The sequence below is a fragment of the Schistocerca gregaria genome, chromosome 1, assembly GCF_023897955.1.
Source record: "Schistocerca gregaria isolate iqSchGreg1 chromosome 1, iqSchGreg1.2, whole genome shotgun sequence".
Classification (NCBI taxonomy): Eukaryota; Metazoa; Arthropoda; class Insecta; order Orthoptera; family Acrididae; genus Schistocerca; species Schistocerca gregaria.
The window spans coordinates 307,388,117-307,404,554 of record NC_064920.1 but is presented as its reverse complement, the minus strand read 5'-3'; the positions used below and the strand labels follow the sequence as shown (position 1 = coordinate 307,404,554).

At 39.1% G+C, this 16,438-nt stretch overlaps 1 protein-coding gene across 1 annotated transcript in view; it reads right to left on the bottom strand.

Annotated features, from left to right (window-relative positions):
* LOC126342883 (actin-interacting protein 1) overlaps positions 1 to 16,438 on the bottom strand; it is a 164,921-nt gene that overhangs the window by 69,161 nt on the left and 79,322 nt on the right. The window contains exon 7 of the mRNA XM_050001893.1: positions 6,098 to 6,226. Coding sequence (XP_049857850.1) covers positions 6,098 to 6,226 — 129 coding nt within the window. The remainder of the gene's footprint in view (positions 1 to 6,097; positions 6,227 to 16,438) is intronic.

Below are 16,438 nucleotides of genomic sequence, written 5' to 3'. Positions count from 1 at the left end.
TATATTACTACGTCACCGGGTAATTCAATGTATTTGTTTTTCCATAATCAACAAGAAATATTTATTACTTGCACAAATGCTTGATTTTATTACAATGCACCAGAAACCTACAATATTCACTATGAATTTGCTACACATATTTATTTGCTTTGCTAGTGTGCATTTGCTATATATAGGGTTATCTGATTATTTTTAATGGACAGATTTCTTACACTAATATTTAACAATTTCTTTCCTTGCATGAAACAGTTTAAGACAAAGAACAGGTAAATACAGCGCAACTCATAGAAATTTCTAGGTGGCTTTGAAAAAAGTTTTTTGTGTGTAAAATATTTCTAATTTATGTTAAACAATGGAAAAACCAGGAAAGGAATAATGACAACATTAGGAAAAGAATAGACTGCAGCTCACCGTATAGAGGAGGTGTTGAGTCACAAGTGGGCACAAGAAGTTGACAGTTGTACATGCAAATTCTTCACACACACACACACACACACACACACACACACACATTCAGCATGGATAAATCTGGGTGTAGGGCTATAGGTGAGGCCTTTGGACAGGACGAACTTCTGTGGAGCTGAAGGTTTTGGTGGAAAGGCAACACCAGTGTTACAGAACTGCTTTGGCTCTGGATTTAGTGGAGAGCTGGTAGGGAATTTGGGGGGTGGGGGGGGGGGGGGGCGGTGGCAAGTTGAAAAGCTCTGCTGACAGGGTTTACGTGCTATGAGGGATGGACGAGGAGGAACTTTGTGGGTAGGATAGGAGTTGTGTAGTGGTGCCCAGAGGCGGCATTAGGATGTCACCATTCATGGAGGTGGTGTTTGGAATCCTCCTCCAGGTGAGAGCAAGGGATTCAATTTAAGAGATGTAATGAATGGAGTAGGGATTTCAAAGTAGTAGTAGTAGTAGTAGTATCTTGCAGAGAGAGGGGAGGTGGTTCTAGGACACCTGTGCCAAGGACATGTGTTTCTATAGTACCAGTTTTGTGAGGGCCAAGGATTAGCTGAATCTGAAAAGGTGAAAGTCTTTGTGAAAGGAGGGGCGCAATCCAGAAAAAGTAATCTTTATGGTTAGGCCATTTGGGGGATTCCGTGGTTTAAGCAGCATTTGGGAAACAGGACGTGGGACTGGGTTTTAGCCAGGGAAATAGGGACTTTTCTGAACTGATGCAGAAAGATGGAGCAGAGTCCATTGTGGCAGGAATAGTATAAAGGAAACAGGAATGATGCAGAAATGGACAAAATAAGTGTTGATCATTTTGAGAGGAGACTGGTAACAGAAAAGGAGTTGGATAACAGAAAAGATGCATAAAAACACTCTCACAGGTACATAAAAATTTGCAAAAATAGGTGGTACATAAAAATATGCACAGATATGTACGAATATGCACAGATATGTAAAAATATGCAAGAGCGTGTGAAACCACATTAAAATACACAATTATAACTACCAGAGGAAAGAATATGGGGCATCAGGTGCTGCATCAATAATCTGCGCAGTCATGAAGCCTGTGTTATATGCAGACGATTGTTGATACAGTGAAACTTGGAAGCAGATTCAGTTTGGAAGGTGGTGAATAAACACAGGAAAGAAGGGACACAGAGGAGTAATGCCAGAGAGAAGAGTAACAAAGGAAAACATCACAGGATTGTAGGATGGAAGAAAGCCGTTTGGCAACAAACAATGGAAACGCCAGATACGAGTACCAACAATCCAGGAAAAGGTACACTGCTACACACCGTGAAGAAGGTACATTAAGTTGCAGACAGGTGCAGTTGAAATACATTTACATAAGGCTTTCGCTCCACAGCCTTCATCAGCACACACACACACACACACACACACACACACACACACACACACACACACACACACACACACACACACTATTCCTACACACAAGCAAGCACACCCCATGCACACATGACTGCTAATTCTGGCAGCTCAGGCCGGATTGCAGCTATCACATGGTATGCAAGCAGCAATCAGGAGGGAGTGGGGAAGGGAAAGGGATAGTAGTGTATAGGTGGGGGGGACTTAAACACTTTCTGGCAGTGTGTGTAGGGACCGCAATGTCAACAGGCGCAGTGTCAGATGGTTGTGGGGAAGAGAGATGGGGAAGAAAAGGAGTGAAAAATGAGAGGGTGGAAGATGAGAATAGGGGGAAGACGACAGGGCAGGGGTGGTGCAAGCTGAGGGATGGAGAGAGTGGGACAACATGTTACCATGGGGCCAGGCCGGGATAATTATGGAAGTAGAGAATGTATTATAGAGATAACTCCAATCTCCACATTTCAGAAAATCTGGTGGTGGAGAGGATGATTCAGATGGCCCAGGTAGTAAAGCAGCCACTGAAATCAAGCAAGTTATGTGCAGCTACCTGTTGTGCCATTAGGTGGTCCGCTTTTATCTTCACCACAGTTCGGTGGTGGCCATTCATTATTTCCATAATATTACATTATTTACGTGAAAATTGTGGATACATTTTATCCCTCTATTTAAGGAATAACTTAACAGCTTGAAGTTATTTTTCACTGAAATTATAACATACTTAGATACGTACATACTTACAAGCACTACTAAACATAGCAAAAAAGGAGATATTCTCAGAGGGGGAAAAACCTTAAGATTGACACATCCAGTTCAGCTCTTGCAACATTACCAATATATTTTTAAAAACTTTATCAAACAACCTATTTAGATGCTAATGTAAAAAACTTTGATAGTGAGCCATGTGTTTGAGGACAACACTCAGTCTACCTTATAAAATAATTTTTACAGCAACAGTAACTAACTGAATTAGTTCTGTGAGGACACAAGAAGAACCTTGACCTTAAATTATGAACAAAAATATATTCTGGTTAAATCCATATTGTAGATCATGAAAGCAGCACAACTATATATGGCACCAGTACATACAGACATCCTTTTAGTGTCCACAACTAACCTGAACGGCTTAACACTGAATTTATGTTTGAAAGGTTTATCACTTTGGTTTCAAGAGCTAGGTGTGAATGGAAAAGAAAATTGAGAATCTGTTAGATGGTAAGTTTCGTTTTGAACAAAGGTACATGTAGTGGAGAGGCAGTTCTGACATTGCACATGACAATAGAAACAACTTAAAGAAAAGTCAAAATCTGTTCACAATTGAGACCTGGAAAAGGTGTTCAACAATGTAAAATGATGTAAGATCAAAATTCTAAGAAAAATTGGACTAAGGTATACGTAAAAAATGTAAGTGGGAAGAGTAAGAATATAAGACCAGGAATGAAGTGTTCAGATCAAAAAGAGCACAAGAGAGCAAAGAAGACTATTCAATCCAAACATCAAAGAAGCAATGATGTCAATAAAAGAAAAGTTCAACAGTGGGATTAAAATTCAGGATGAAAGGGTGTCAGATTCCTCGGTGATATTGCTATCCCCAGTGAAATTGAAGAAGAATTACAGGAGCTTTAGAAGAGATGAATAGTGTTATGACATCAAATATGATTTGAGAGTAAACCGAAGAAAGACTTGAGTAATGAGGAGCAGCAGAAATGAGATTAGCAATACACTAACCAAAATTTATTAACACAAAATAGATGAAGTTACGAAGTTCTGCTACCTTGGAAGCAAAATATCACATGAATCAAGGAGTACATTAAAATCAGCTTAGCACAGCCAAAGAAGGCATTCTTGCCCAAGAAAGGGCTGTTAGTATTAAACATTGGCCTTGTCTGAGGAGGAAATTTCTGAATGTGTATGCTTGGAGTACATCACTGTATGGAAGTGAGTCATGGGCTGCGAGAAAACCAGAAAAGAAGAAAATATAAGCATTTGGGATATGGTGCTACAGAAGGATGTTGAAAATTAGGTGGACCCGTACGATATGGAATGAGGAGGTTCTCCAAAGAATCAGCGAAGAAAGGAAAATATGGAAAACACTGACAAGAAGAAGAAGAAGAAGAAGAAGAAGAAGAAGAGAGGATGGCGGGACATGTTAAAACATCAAGGAATAACTTCCACAGTAATACAGGGAGTTGCAGATGATAAAACTGTAGTGAAGACAGATATTGGAATACATCCACCAAATAACTGTAGATATAGGAGAGAAGTGCTACTCTGAGATGAAGATATTGGCACAAGAGTGTTATTTGTGATGGGCCACCGTGAACCAATCAAAAGAGTGAGGTCTCCAAAAAATAAACAAGGGCAAAGTAATACAAACAACCATTTTGTATCATATAAGGCGACCTTTGGCTTTTTTTAAAAAAAAAAAAAGAAAAAGAAAAAAAAATAGAAAGAAAGAAAGAAAGATTGAATCCTTCTGAGGACCGATGTTTATAAATCCTTAATTTATTATCAATAAGGCTTCAATAATAGAAAGAAAGACAGGAAGTCTTGCAATAAAGGCCACATTGGCTCAATACTATTGCATAAATCCGAGGAAAGTGCAATATTTCATGTTAATGTGGACAGACTTATATTGGACATTTACAGCTTTGTCAGTGGGGATATCACTGTCTTAGGAGATGTAATCAGTAATCTATAACCCACCTTACAGCAGGTGATTGAGAGTACTCTGTAATATGAACACTTTGTGCCATTTATTACTGCCTGTTTATAAATGTATATAGTTTTACATTATTTATATGAATATACTGTATGTGAGGTTAATGTCTGAAAAAATTGTTACTGATTCATGCATGGGAACTGATAGGTACAAATGCACAGGGTGTCCCAAAAAGAATAACCTGATTTTAAATAGAACTATTTATTAGGAAGAAGGGCTTAACACCAACAAATTGCATACTAAATTACTCAGAAAAGACAGAAGTTTATAAAAATCCATCATAAATGTCCTCCACTGGCTGTATGGAGGACATCTAGCACATAGCCGAATTCATCCCAAACTGAGCGTAAGATGTCTTCTGTCACTGAAGCTATAGCACCTGATATTCTGGTTTTTAGTTAATCAATGACATGAGGTAAGGGAGGAACGTAAACACATTGTTTAACATATCCCCACAGGATGAAATCACATGGTGTTAAGTCAGGGGACCTAGGAGGCCAAGAGTGTAAAGCCTGGTCTCGCGGTACTGTACACACTATCCTACGTTGAGGCATAATGGCATTAAGGAAACTGCACACGTTGTTGCGCCAGTGCAGTGGTGCTCCATCTTACTGACAGAGGAAGTTGTCAGAGTCAAGTTCTGGGAATAATCAATTTCATAGCATTGCAAGATATGATTGTCCTGTTACAGTTTCTTCCTAAAAAAAGTAGAGTCCATAAACCTTGCTTTGCGAAACAGCACAAAAACACTCACTTTTGGTGAATCACATTCATGTTCAATTGTTTCATGAGGATTTTCGAGCCCCCATAAACGCACATTATGATGGTGAACCTTACCGCTAATATGGAAATTTGACTCATCGCTGTATATCAACTGTGACTTAAGTGTCATCTTCCATGTCCACGCTTCAGGTCAGCACTCTTAGCACATCCAGCGGATTTTTTCTGAAACTCTAGACCATGCCGATTACATCTAGTGCTGTTTCAGTTACCTAGTGACATTTGTCTCAATATTATTACAAGTTAAAAATTGGGTCATTCTTTTTGGGACACGCTGTATTATTAACCTTAGTCACATAAATCGTGATCATCCCAAGAGTCATCTTAGTAGTGACAATGTAACAATGTTGAATCCAGTTTTTAAAAAAGACTGTTCGGTTTTGTTAATACTAAGAATGAAGTGCTAAAAATATCAATAAAATCGATAGTTCGTTATAGACAGAGTGTACTTCATAGATTGCATAATCTGAACCACAAATTTAATAATCTGCATCCTACTTCATTTTGTTTTAAGGCTGTTTTTAAATAAGTAATTGAGACAAAGTCAGAATATTGCATAATTCACTCTTTTAAGAGTGTTCCACACAAGTGTTGACATATGTTAATGTACTATTGGCTTGAACGATGTTGTTTCTGACTTAATAACCTTAAATAAGAAAGAAGAAAAAACAAATAGAAAATTTTGTATAAAACTTAGAAGTTGTCTCTCCCTGTGCAATTAATGTGATTTTATTGCTACTGACTTTTTTCAAAACAGTTTACCTGTTGATCTTCAACTTGGGTGCCCATTACAAACTCAGAGACAAGAGTTCTGGTTTCTACATCCCACAGTTTGCATGTCTTGTCTCCAGATGCTGTCAGTAGCTGTTTCCCATCAGGTTTCCAAGCAACCTTTAAAAACACGCACATTCACAAAAAATAAATAAAGAAGAAAACACTCATTATTTCAAACACAGACTACACAAAAATTTCAAGATATAGAAGGTGCAGAGAAGCTAACCAAAGTGTTTTTATTTATGGTAGAATGGAAATGATAATTCCTCACAAGTCTCTTATTTTATAATTCCTGCTAATAATAATAATAAAAAAACAGCCAATGTGAGTTAATTTTTGAAGCAAAGGAATGAAAATCATTTCTATTTCTCAATATTCTTTCAAACTGTGGAGCAGGTGAAGTTACACAGTTTTTGAAGTTGCCACTTTTATAGCAAATGAAAGTAATTTCTTGTCCAAATTACCATGCTTGTTGGAAAATCTTTTAACACAGTCAGAAGTTTCAGTGAGTTACACAGTTGTTTTTACAATTTCCAAATCTGTAATTATGTTGCAATTACTAAGTCTTCACCTCATTACCTTCTTCAAATGACTAAATGAACACACATTTTCTACTGTGCTGCAAAACTGGATTCTCTTCTACTGCCACACAATTCTTTGTGAATACACATTGTCATCACGGTTCCCGCATCCGCCTGATCTACATCCTAAGCTATTTCAACTGAAACCAAACTTATTTTAAATCTCTGTAGCCTCAGTCCCCAATCTGACAGAACTTCCTCACCTTTGGAAAGCAGTGAACCAAAACGAAATTATTAAATAACTCAATGATCATATGCCACACACTGAATATTTAATGCAAAACCTAAATTTTCTTGTCTCTTGCAAAGCAGCAATTGGTACGTAGTATATCTAGCAGATTAGAAGGAGATACAAAACATCTTGTGGGTATTCAGATGTTATTGATTGGTATGCCACAACTGCAGATTACCTATTGCAGAGACCATCTAGACCTGGTTTTTTAACTATATGGTAATATACACGGAATACCAAAGATAGTAGTAATGTATACAATTTGACTGTCTTGTTTTGACAAAGTGACAAATTTGTAGTATAGATTTTTTATGAATTTACTAAAATGCCCTAGGCAGATGGGCTCAATGTTATGAAATGGGGCATTTATGGCAATATGTTGACCCAGCACTGCGCCATGGCATTAACCAGGCATTGCTGTCTGCCTGCCTGTGAGCAACCACATATTACCAAAACACTTCAGCATGTGGTACATGTGACTTTTGCTTCCACGACATCAAAACAAACCCATCTAGGCATGAATAAATACCGGCTATCTGGCCAGGCTAGACGTGTCCAGCAGCGAGTGATAAAAGTTGTCATGCAGTCATCCTTACATGACTTCTTGTCAAGGAGGCACAGCCACCACTTGACGGGCCAGGGTTCAACCTGATGCCCTTATAACCACCAAGTCACTTGTGTGCTCACTACCAAGAGTCTGTACCATCCAGCCGCCGGTCTGGGGTTTGCTTCCTGTACGAACGCACTTTCACTTGCCACGGCTGTATGGGACTCATCATCCTGCACGCAGTGAGCATGGACTGCCTACTGCATCATTACCAATGCCACTCAGCTGCTGGATGTGATTGTGTATGACTTCAGGACATGTCATGCCTCAGGTGCAATGACAAGAGAATGGTCCAAGAAGACATGTTGAAACCTATCCTGAAATATTTTTACACAGGAAGAAGACACCGAAAGAAATGCACTGTCAAAAATTTTAGCTGCTAAGAAGCACTGCAAGTATTTTTTTTTTAAAAAAGCTGAAATTTACCAAATTCTTAGCATGCCAGGCGACAGTAGAAGTTGACACCCCTACTGGCGCTGTAGAAACTGCGAATGTGCAACTAGGCGCACGCGTGCAACGCACACACACCTGAGGACAGCGATACACAGGAAACACGACACAATCAGATCATGATTTGTAGAGGACATTTCAGGTTGCCGTTCACTGAAAGTCTCTCTCACACTGCAGTACAAACATACTATTCTCTCGAATTAGCCACTCCAGTAAAATCTATTACAAATTATCAGTTCCTTTTTCCAGAATTGGTCAGTGTTGACAATACAGCTAAAGCTGAATTAATATTTATTGTGCTTTCATAAGGAATGCCTGCTAACAGTACCTTTCTTTTCCAGTTTCACAGTAAAGTCGAATCCAATTAACGTTCTTAATTTAGCAATGAATAAATATGAAGAACATGATTTTCAGCCAAAATCACCTACTTCTCCTGAGTAAGTACAAATGCATCATTTGTTAGTTGATTTCCCTGACATTCATTTGAACGATACCAGCATTTTGTTTGAAACTGTGGATACATTAGAAGAAATTCGAAGTAACTGTGACAATTCCATGAATTGTGGTTCGGGCAAACATCAGTTGTGCCAGCAACAGCTCTGAAGAAGAATACCTTTGAAGCCCCCCCCCCCCCCCCCCCCCCCAAAAGCACATACTGCAACAGCTTTCTGTGACAAAGGAAAGGCAGTGAAATATTGGTTAAATCAAGGGGGGGAAAACACTAAGTTATGCAATGTGAAAGGCATTTTCATTTCTTAAAATCAGAGTGTGAACTATACAAATGGAAGAATCAATTACATGACTTAAGAAATATGCGCCAAATGGAAACCTGAAACCATATGAATAAAAACTGTTTGAAAGATTTACAACTGCTCGTAAGAGGCTATGCACCTTTACTGACGCAGACCTATGAGACTGGGCCCTTTAACTGCATCTGACATGAACATTGCTAATTTCCAAGCCACGTCAGCCTGGCTACGCAGGTTCAAGAAATCGTACAGAATAAGAAGTCGCAAAATTACCAAGTTTAAATCATGTAAACATGTAGAGCAGCTGCTAGTGATAGACAATGCTACAGAGAAATTCATTGCTGATGTAAAGACAAAATTTTCTGTTACCCCCACAACCAATGTTTATATCACTGTTCAGTCAAGTTTCGTGGAAGAACTGCGTGCATACTGCAATTTAACGTGTTGCTATTGTGGTCTTCAGTCCTGAGACTGGTATGTTGCAACTCTCCATGCTACTCTATCCTGCGCAAGCTGCTTCATCTCCCAGTACCTACTGAAACCTACATCCTTCAGAATCTGCTTAGTGTAGTCACCTCTTGGTCTCCCTCTATGATTTTTACCCTCCGCACTGCCCTCCAATACTAAATTGATGATCCCCTGATGCCTCAGAACATGTCCTACCAACCGATCCCTTCTTCTAGTCAAATTGTGCCACAAACTTCTCTTCTCCCCAATCCTATTCAATACCTCCTCATCAGTTATGTGATCTACCCATCTAATCTTCAGCATTACTCTGTAGCACCACATTTCAAAAGCTTCTATTCTCTTCTTGTCCAAACTATTTATTGTCCATGTTTCACTTCCAGACATGGCTACACTCCATACAAATACTTTCAGAAACTGATACTTAAATCTCCACTAGATGTTAACAAATTTCTCTTCTTCAGAAACACTTTCCTTGCCATTGCCAGTCTACATTTTATATCCTCTCTACTTCGATTATCATCAGTTATTTTGCTCCCCAAATAGCAAAACTCATTTACTACTTTAAGTATCTCATTTCCTAATCTAATTCCCTCAGCATCACCCAATTTAATTTGACTACCTTCCATTATCCTTGTTTTGCTTTTGTTGATGATCATCTTATATCCTCCTTTCAAGACACTATCCATTCCGTTCAACTGTTCTTCCAAGTCCTTTGCTGTCTCTGACAGAATTACAATGTCATCGGTGCACCTCTAAAGTTTTTATTTCTTCTCCACGGATTTTAATACCTACTCCAACTTTTTCTTTTGTTTCCTTCACTGCTTGCGCAATATAGAGATTGAATAACATCGGGGAGAGACTACAACCCTTTCTCACTCCCTTCCCAACCACTGTTTCCCTTTCATGTCCCTCAACTCATAACTGCCATCTGCTTTCTATACAAATTGTAAATAGTCTTTCGCTCCCTGTATTTTACCCCTGCCACCTTTAGAATTTGAAAGAGTGTATTCCAGTCAATATTGTCAAAAGCCTTCTCTAAGTCTATAAATACTAGAAACGTAGGTTTGCCCTTCCTTAATCTAGCTTCTCAGATAAGTCGTAGGGTCAGTATTGCCTCACATGTTCCAACATTTCTACGGAATCCAAACTGATCTTCCTCGAGGTCGGCTTCTACTAGTTTTTACATTCGTCTGTAAAGAATTCGCGTTAGTATTTTGCAGCTGTGACTTATTAAACTGATAGTTCGGTACTTTTCACATCTGTCAACACCTGCTTTCTTTGGGATTGGAATTATTATATTCTTCTTGAAGTCATATCGGGGTGAAAAAGAGAGAGAAGATTGCCCAATCAATGAATGCAGTGATGCATTCATATATGATAATGTCATCGTTAAGCACAACTGGTTTACTGTTTCCGCAGCTGGATACATGTCTTCAAGAACTGCAATGCAAATTAGGACCAAAAGTGAAAAATGGTCTGCTTAGTTGCAAAAATCTTGTAATTGACGTATCAAAATCTGGAAAAATGGGAAAGAATAATTTTCAACATTTCGTTCAGTATGTTTTCCTACCAGCCGTGAAAACTAATTCATTGCTTTTGTTGGATTCATGGTCTGGACATAACTACGCCTCTGTTTTTGAGGAGGAAGACCAAAAATCTGTAGATGTAAAGTGAATTCCACCTGGAACTACTGGTGTGATTCAACCTCTCAATAAAGAATATTTTCGACAGTGGAAAGCTTTTTTTCAGGAAATTATCAAACAACATAATTTCCAATACATCACTCTCATTTCACATTTATCAGCGGTCTTGTGGTTTCCGGCGACTAGAGGGAGCAGGGTGGTGCTGATGTGCCAGACACTCACTCCCACCTTACTACTGAGCTTACTTAAAGTTTTTCGCTGATCTTCCTTTCAGGATAGCCGGCTGCAATTGTCTGCCCAACTTCTTCTCCGAAGATAAGGTGCTGTTTTGGAGGAATTTTTTATACTCTTACAATAACTCCGTACACTCAGGATATATTTTCAGTTCCACAAACATGACACCATATAAATGATTTATTTTTTGTAAGCCCAACAATTAACAGTTCGACAGATACTCTTAAGCACTTTATAACAAATACAACAGAGAAAGCTCTAGCAAGTCCACCATCTAGACCTAACGGATGTAAGTGAGTAAGTAAGTAAGTAAGTAAGTAAGTGTATTTTCTTTACTTTAACAACATTCAACTGTTCTCAATAATGACTGTCATAGCACCGTCACGGAGTATGTCGCATTTGCTCCTTGTGTTGGGCGCGCGCGCGCGCGCACACACGCACGCACGCACACACACACACACACACACACACACACACACACACTCGTGCAACGCAATATGCAGATCAACAGCTGGGACCATTTCTGACTCCATCACAGTTCTGTCTAAATAAAATAGTGATTACTGCACAAGTGCCTGACTGCATCAATTTTTCCTTTGTCCGATGTGCCTGGTGCAAGAAAATTGTTTGTTTTTGCCATTAATAATAAATACTTCGCTTTTTAAAACTGTGTGCCGGACTGAGACTCCAACTCGGGACCTTTGCCTTTCACGGACAAGTACTCTACCATCTGAGCTACCAAGCACAACTCACACCCCATACTCACAGCTTTACTTCTGCCAGTACCTCATCTCCTACCTTCCAAACCTCACAGAAGCCCTCCTGCGAAACTTGCAGAACTAGCACTCCTGGAAGAAAGGATATTGCAGAGACATGGCTTTGCCACAGCCGAGTGTGCCCATGAAACGAAAAGGTTCCGAGTTCAAATCTTGGTCCTTCACACAGTTTTAATCTGCCAATAAGTTTCATATAAGCGCTTACTACACTGCAGAGTGAAAATTTCATTCTGGAAACAGAACTGCTTGATAGTCAAAAGTACAACATTCAAACATTAATATAAGGAATGGCCTACAGGAATTATAAAATGTAGTACTGCAAAATACATTTCATTTCAACAAATAAGCCCTCATTGATGGAAGTCATCTGTGACATCAAACATTGCCACGATTTTATTTTCTCTGTCAGCCACTTTTATCAGAATTACATGTGCAAGAACTAAACTGCCGATATGAAGTTACTCAAAAAAATGTTTGTATAGTTTAAGCAAAGCGAACAGGTTAACAAGCATGAGCAAAAGAAAATTCTGTCTGGTGTACCCAATAGGCCTCTTGCAGATCTTTCAATTGGATGCCACTCCATGTATTTTCACCCTAACTTTCCCCCAATTACCTAATCAGAAAATGGAGACCTGCAGTTTAATGTAGAATCCGAACCACAAGTCTTTCGTGGCCACTCCACCATCTATGATAAGTGAATGCTCAGTTAAAAATCATAGTGAGAATGTTGTGGTCTGAACGGGATCTCATCCCCTGCTTTCCAGATCACAAAACGCGTGCTTTGCCACTAGACCATTTTTGTTTTAGGGGGAAAAAAAAACACACATAAAAAGATTTGACCATTAGACCTTACACGCATAGTGGAAACACTAGCTGTGTCACCTACTGAGATAATGCTCGACGTCTGGCATTAGTGCTCTGTTTATAAATTTCCTCTCAATGGTAATGATAAGCCAGGGAAAAATGGCAGCCGACATACAAGGAAAATTTTGCACCAGTGCTAAGGAGAGAGAGAGAGAGATGCAATTCTGTGTAAAGTGCACAATCTCCAATCATGTCACGCTTCCATACAAATTGAGACACTTAAATTTTTCCTTCCCTGCAGCATTTTGCATATTCTGTCAAGAACAGTGTGCTCGACATGCAAAATAATCCTCACTGAATAGCAAAGTTTTGCATTGTGGCTCTAACAAGATAAATTTGTATGCTGAATATCAGCTCCAAAAACTAAAACTAATAACATGCAATGTTTACTACCTAGTGTTCTCTTCCATTCCCTCTAGTATAAACTATTCTACCAATATACAAGTGATAGTAGTGAATTTTCTGCAAATGCTCATTCGTCCATTTTCGCTTCCATTCATAACATATTAAACCAGGCTTTAGATGCTTAAAATTGGTGTGTGTGAACTCCAGATAATTCCGCTATGTGGCGCTGGGTGATTCGATGAATCACGCTCTAGGTGAGCAGGGCTGTACAAACTGCTGTTATAAGCTGTTCTTCGTGCAGCACAAATGTGTGTAAAAAAAAATCTGCAGTGCCTCTGAACAGCTAAAGTTTTGGCAGTGCATTTTTTTGTCGTCTTCTTCCTGTGTAAAAAATTTCAGCATAGGTTTCCACACGTATTATTGGACCATCCCTTGTGAGCTTGGCAATTGGCAGTGTTCTATTACAATGGTTTGCTGCCATGGGGTAAATGGGTTGAGACCCACCTTCCAGTTTTTGCAAGATGTGGGCTTGAGGTTGTAATAAATCAAAAAAGGGATTCTGCTACCTTTGACCCTGATCCACTACCCGGCAACCAAAGCATACCCACATGCTTTGCACGTGGTGTCAGAAGTGCTGATGGAGACTACAATGGTGGTTTGGTGTCTGCAGCAGCAAATGGCAATGCAAGTAAGTAGCAACATGTATATTTGATAACTGCTCGTGGGGTCCTTGGTATTTGTTCTTCCTGGATTGTCCTCTTCCAGCTGTCCTGTTTTTCATTATGTCCACTAAGGATTAAGTTGTGATACCTGAACAGGCACAAGGGACGAAATAATAACACTAGTTGTGTATACACGGTGTAACCTTCCAGCTTATGTGGTACCATGCACCAAATCAGACAGCAGGGTATGCTAGGTATGCTGAAAAGAAGGGCATTATGCCAGGCAGAGCAAGGAGAGGCTCGATTGAGACAAGGAAGCCCATGGTTACCAGTGAAGTCTAGGTAAATGTAGATATTAGGTGACTGAAGGCGTAACTGTAATAAATATTATCATGTAAATTAGCGGTTTAATAGTTCTCTAAGGGTCTACCAAGGAGATACGTCATCTGACAGCCATAGAGTGCCCGAGTCATATACAGAGCTTTTCTTTTTCTTTCCGTATCTGTGCCACACTCCTGCTTATTGTATTTTCTAGTTAGTTAGTCATAAACTGTGGTACAATGCTGACAAAGAAAGTAAAACACAAATCACTGTCACAATAGTAACTTATGGTATGGGTTTTTTGTGTTCGTATCAAACAACACTGGCTCAAAGCAATGTAGCAAGGTGCTGAAATGTCTCAGATGTGAGATAGGTCACTGGCCATGACATCACTGTTACATTGCTCCAGGTTCTTTGAAATTAAGTGGGCACGATACAAATAATGTACCCAAGATAACTGTCCAAATCAGTGTCAACATGATAGGAGAATGTATCAGTATCGGGGGGGGGGGGGGGGGGGGGGGGATCTCGAGGAGAAAGTATTATGGGGCACTAGCGAATCCCATAATACTTTTCAATTGCTAAATATGTATATGGATCACATGTGCACCCCAATCTGTGATATCTGTGTGAATTGTGTCAGGATGCTAATTTCTGCCTCTTATTGCAACTTCGCACACTTTGAAGGTACAGAAATCGAAATTATAAAAATATCACATAGAATAGGAATTTAAAAGGCTCATTTGGCTTAGCTTTTGTATTTTACTGTTTTAAGTTCTTAAAAAAAATTTACGCAATAGAATTACAAAGCTTCAGGATTTTTTCATTTTTATATATTGTGTGGTAAGAGAACAAACTGGTTTTCTGAATAACTAGTTTGCGAAAGGGTAACATACAACAGACCATGTGAATGATCAGAAACCAGTTCCAATGTATCTGAATGTCTGATACAGAGGTTTCGTTATCATTACCGCCAACGAGACAATGATCTGCTTAAACTGAATGGGTACATTGGCTGGGATAAGAAAGAGACCTCTCCAGCTGTTGGATCTATGAAGACAGCAGCTTCAATGACATAATGTAGCGCAGTTTTAATCTGCGAATGGGTAGCATTACAAAGTTTTGGACGATTCAGATTGCATATCAGTAGTCTTAATGTAAGCCGATGAGCCGTAAACACAACTTTATTAATAAACAGGTTTTCTGTTTAAAGCAACTGCCAGGAAGAAAACAGAACATTCTTGTGTATATAATTTTCATTTAAATTTACATACATGGAGAGCCAATATATTTGGGAGAAAGAATTTGTTCAACCGTTTTAATCTTATGCTATCGTAGTTAAAACCGACTGTGAGAAAGCAAACGAAGCTGCACATTTTCATGGTACAGCATAGCACGACATTTTTTTCTTGCAGTCATTTTGGATAGAAAAGCTGTACATCACAGTTCAAAAAATATATAGCTTATGTCCTTCCATAGGTTTATTATAATATTGCATAAAAATCTGAAGTATATCGGTCAAGAACATTTGAAATTTTTGCTAACAATGTTTCCTTTTCATAGGCAAGGAGGATGAGCGATATGTTGTTAAAGCTAAGGATAACACATGGAAAATGGTGGGTGCAAGAGTGCATAATGTTAGTAGGAGTACCATTGTATGATGGCTCCCAAGGTTCCCACAACACTATTCCTCTGAGATGGTTTAACACAGCTGCCAAGACAGATTGAATCAGACTTAAGGACTTCTCAGCAGACAGCTTGGAGAGTGCTGCAGGAAGCAGCAAGTGACCATGAAAAGCAGCAACTTAGAAGGGGACTGTATGAACTCTCCCTTCATTGATCTGACTCATATTGACAGTGAGTGTAGGGCAAGATTAGGAATTCAACACGAGGCTGGCATTGACTGTAGAAACATGGGGAAAAAACAATTTTTAGGACACAGAGTACATGTAATGAATGCAGAATTTTGCCTATGCATGATTTTTTCAGTGCGTCAAACTGCAAAACAAACTTTGTTTACACTCATAAACAGCTCTGGGTCATATATAATTTTTCAGTGTACCACACAAATCGAAGCATATCACCAAATATTAACGCAAACAACTAATGGTGTACGATTGATTGAATTGTTATACAATAGTCTCTAGATGCTAACACAATTTTGTATTTGTTTTAGAAGGTTCTCCACTTGCCCGTAAAAATAAACATTGCAAGGCTGCATCAGCAGAGTACATTATGCAGGGATTTCTTTAATACTGCACATTGGCAGACCCCCTCCATCCTGGGAAGTTTCACTGTATAAACCCAGATTAATCTGCCCGAACTGAAGAGCAAAATAAATGGTTCTTCCCCGACCTACGGACTCAAGGTATCTGTTAAAAGATCCTTGTTTAAGCT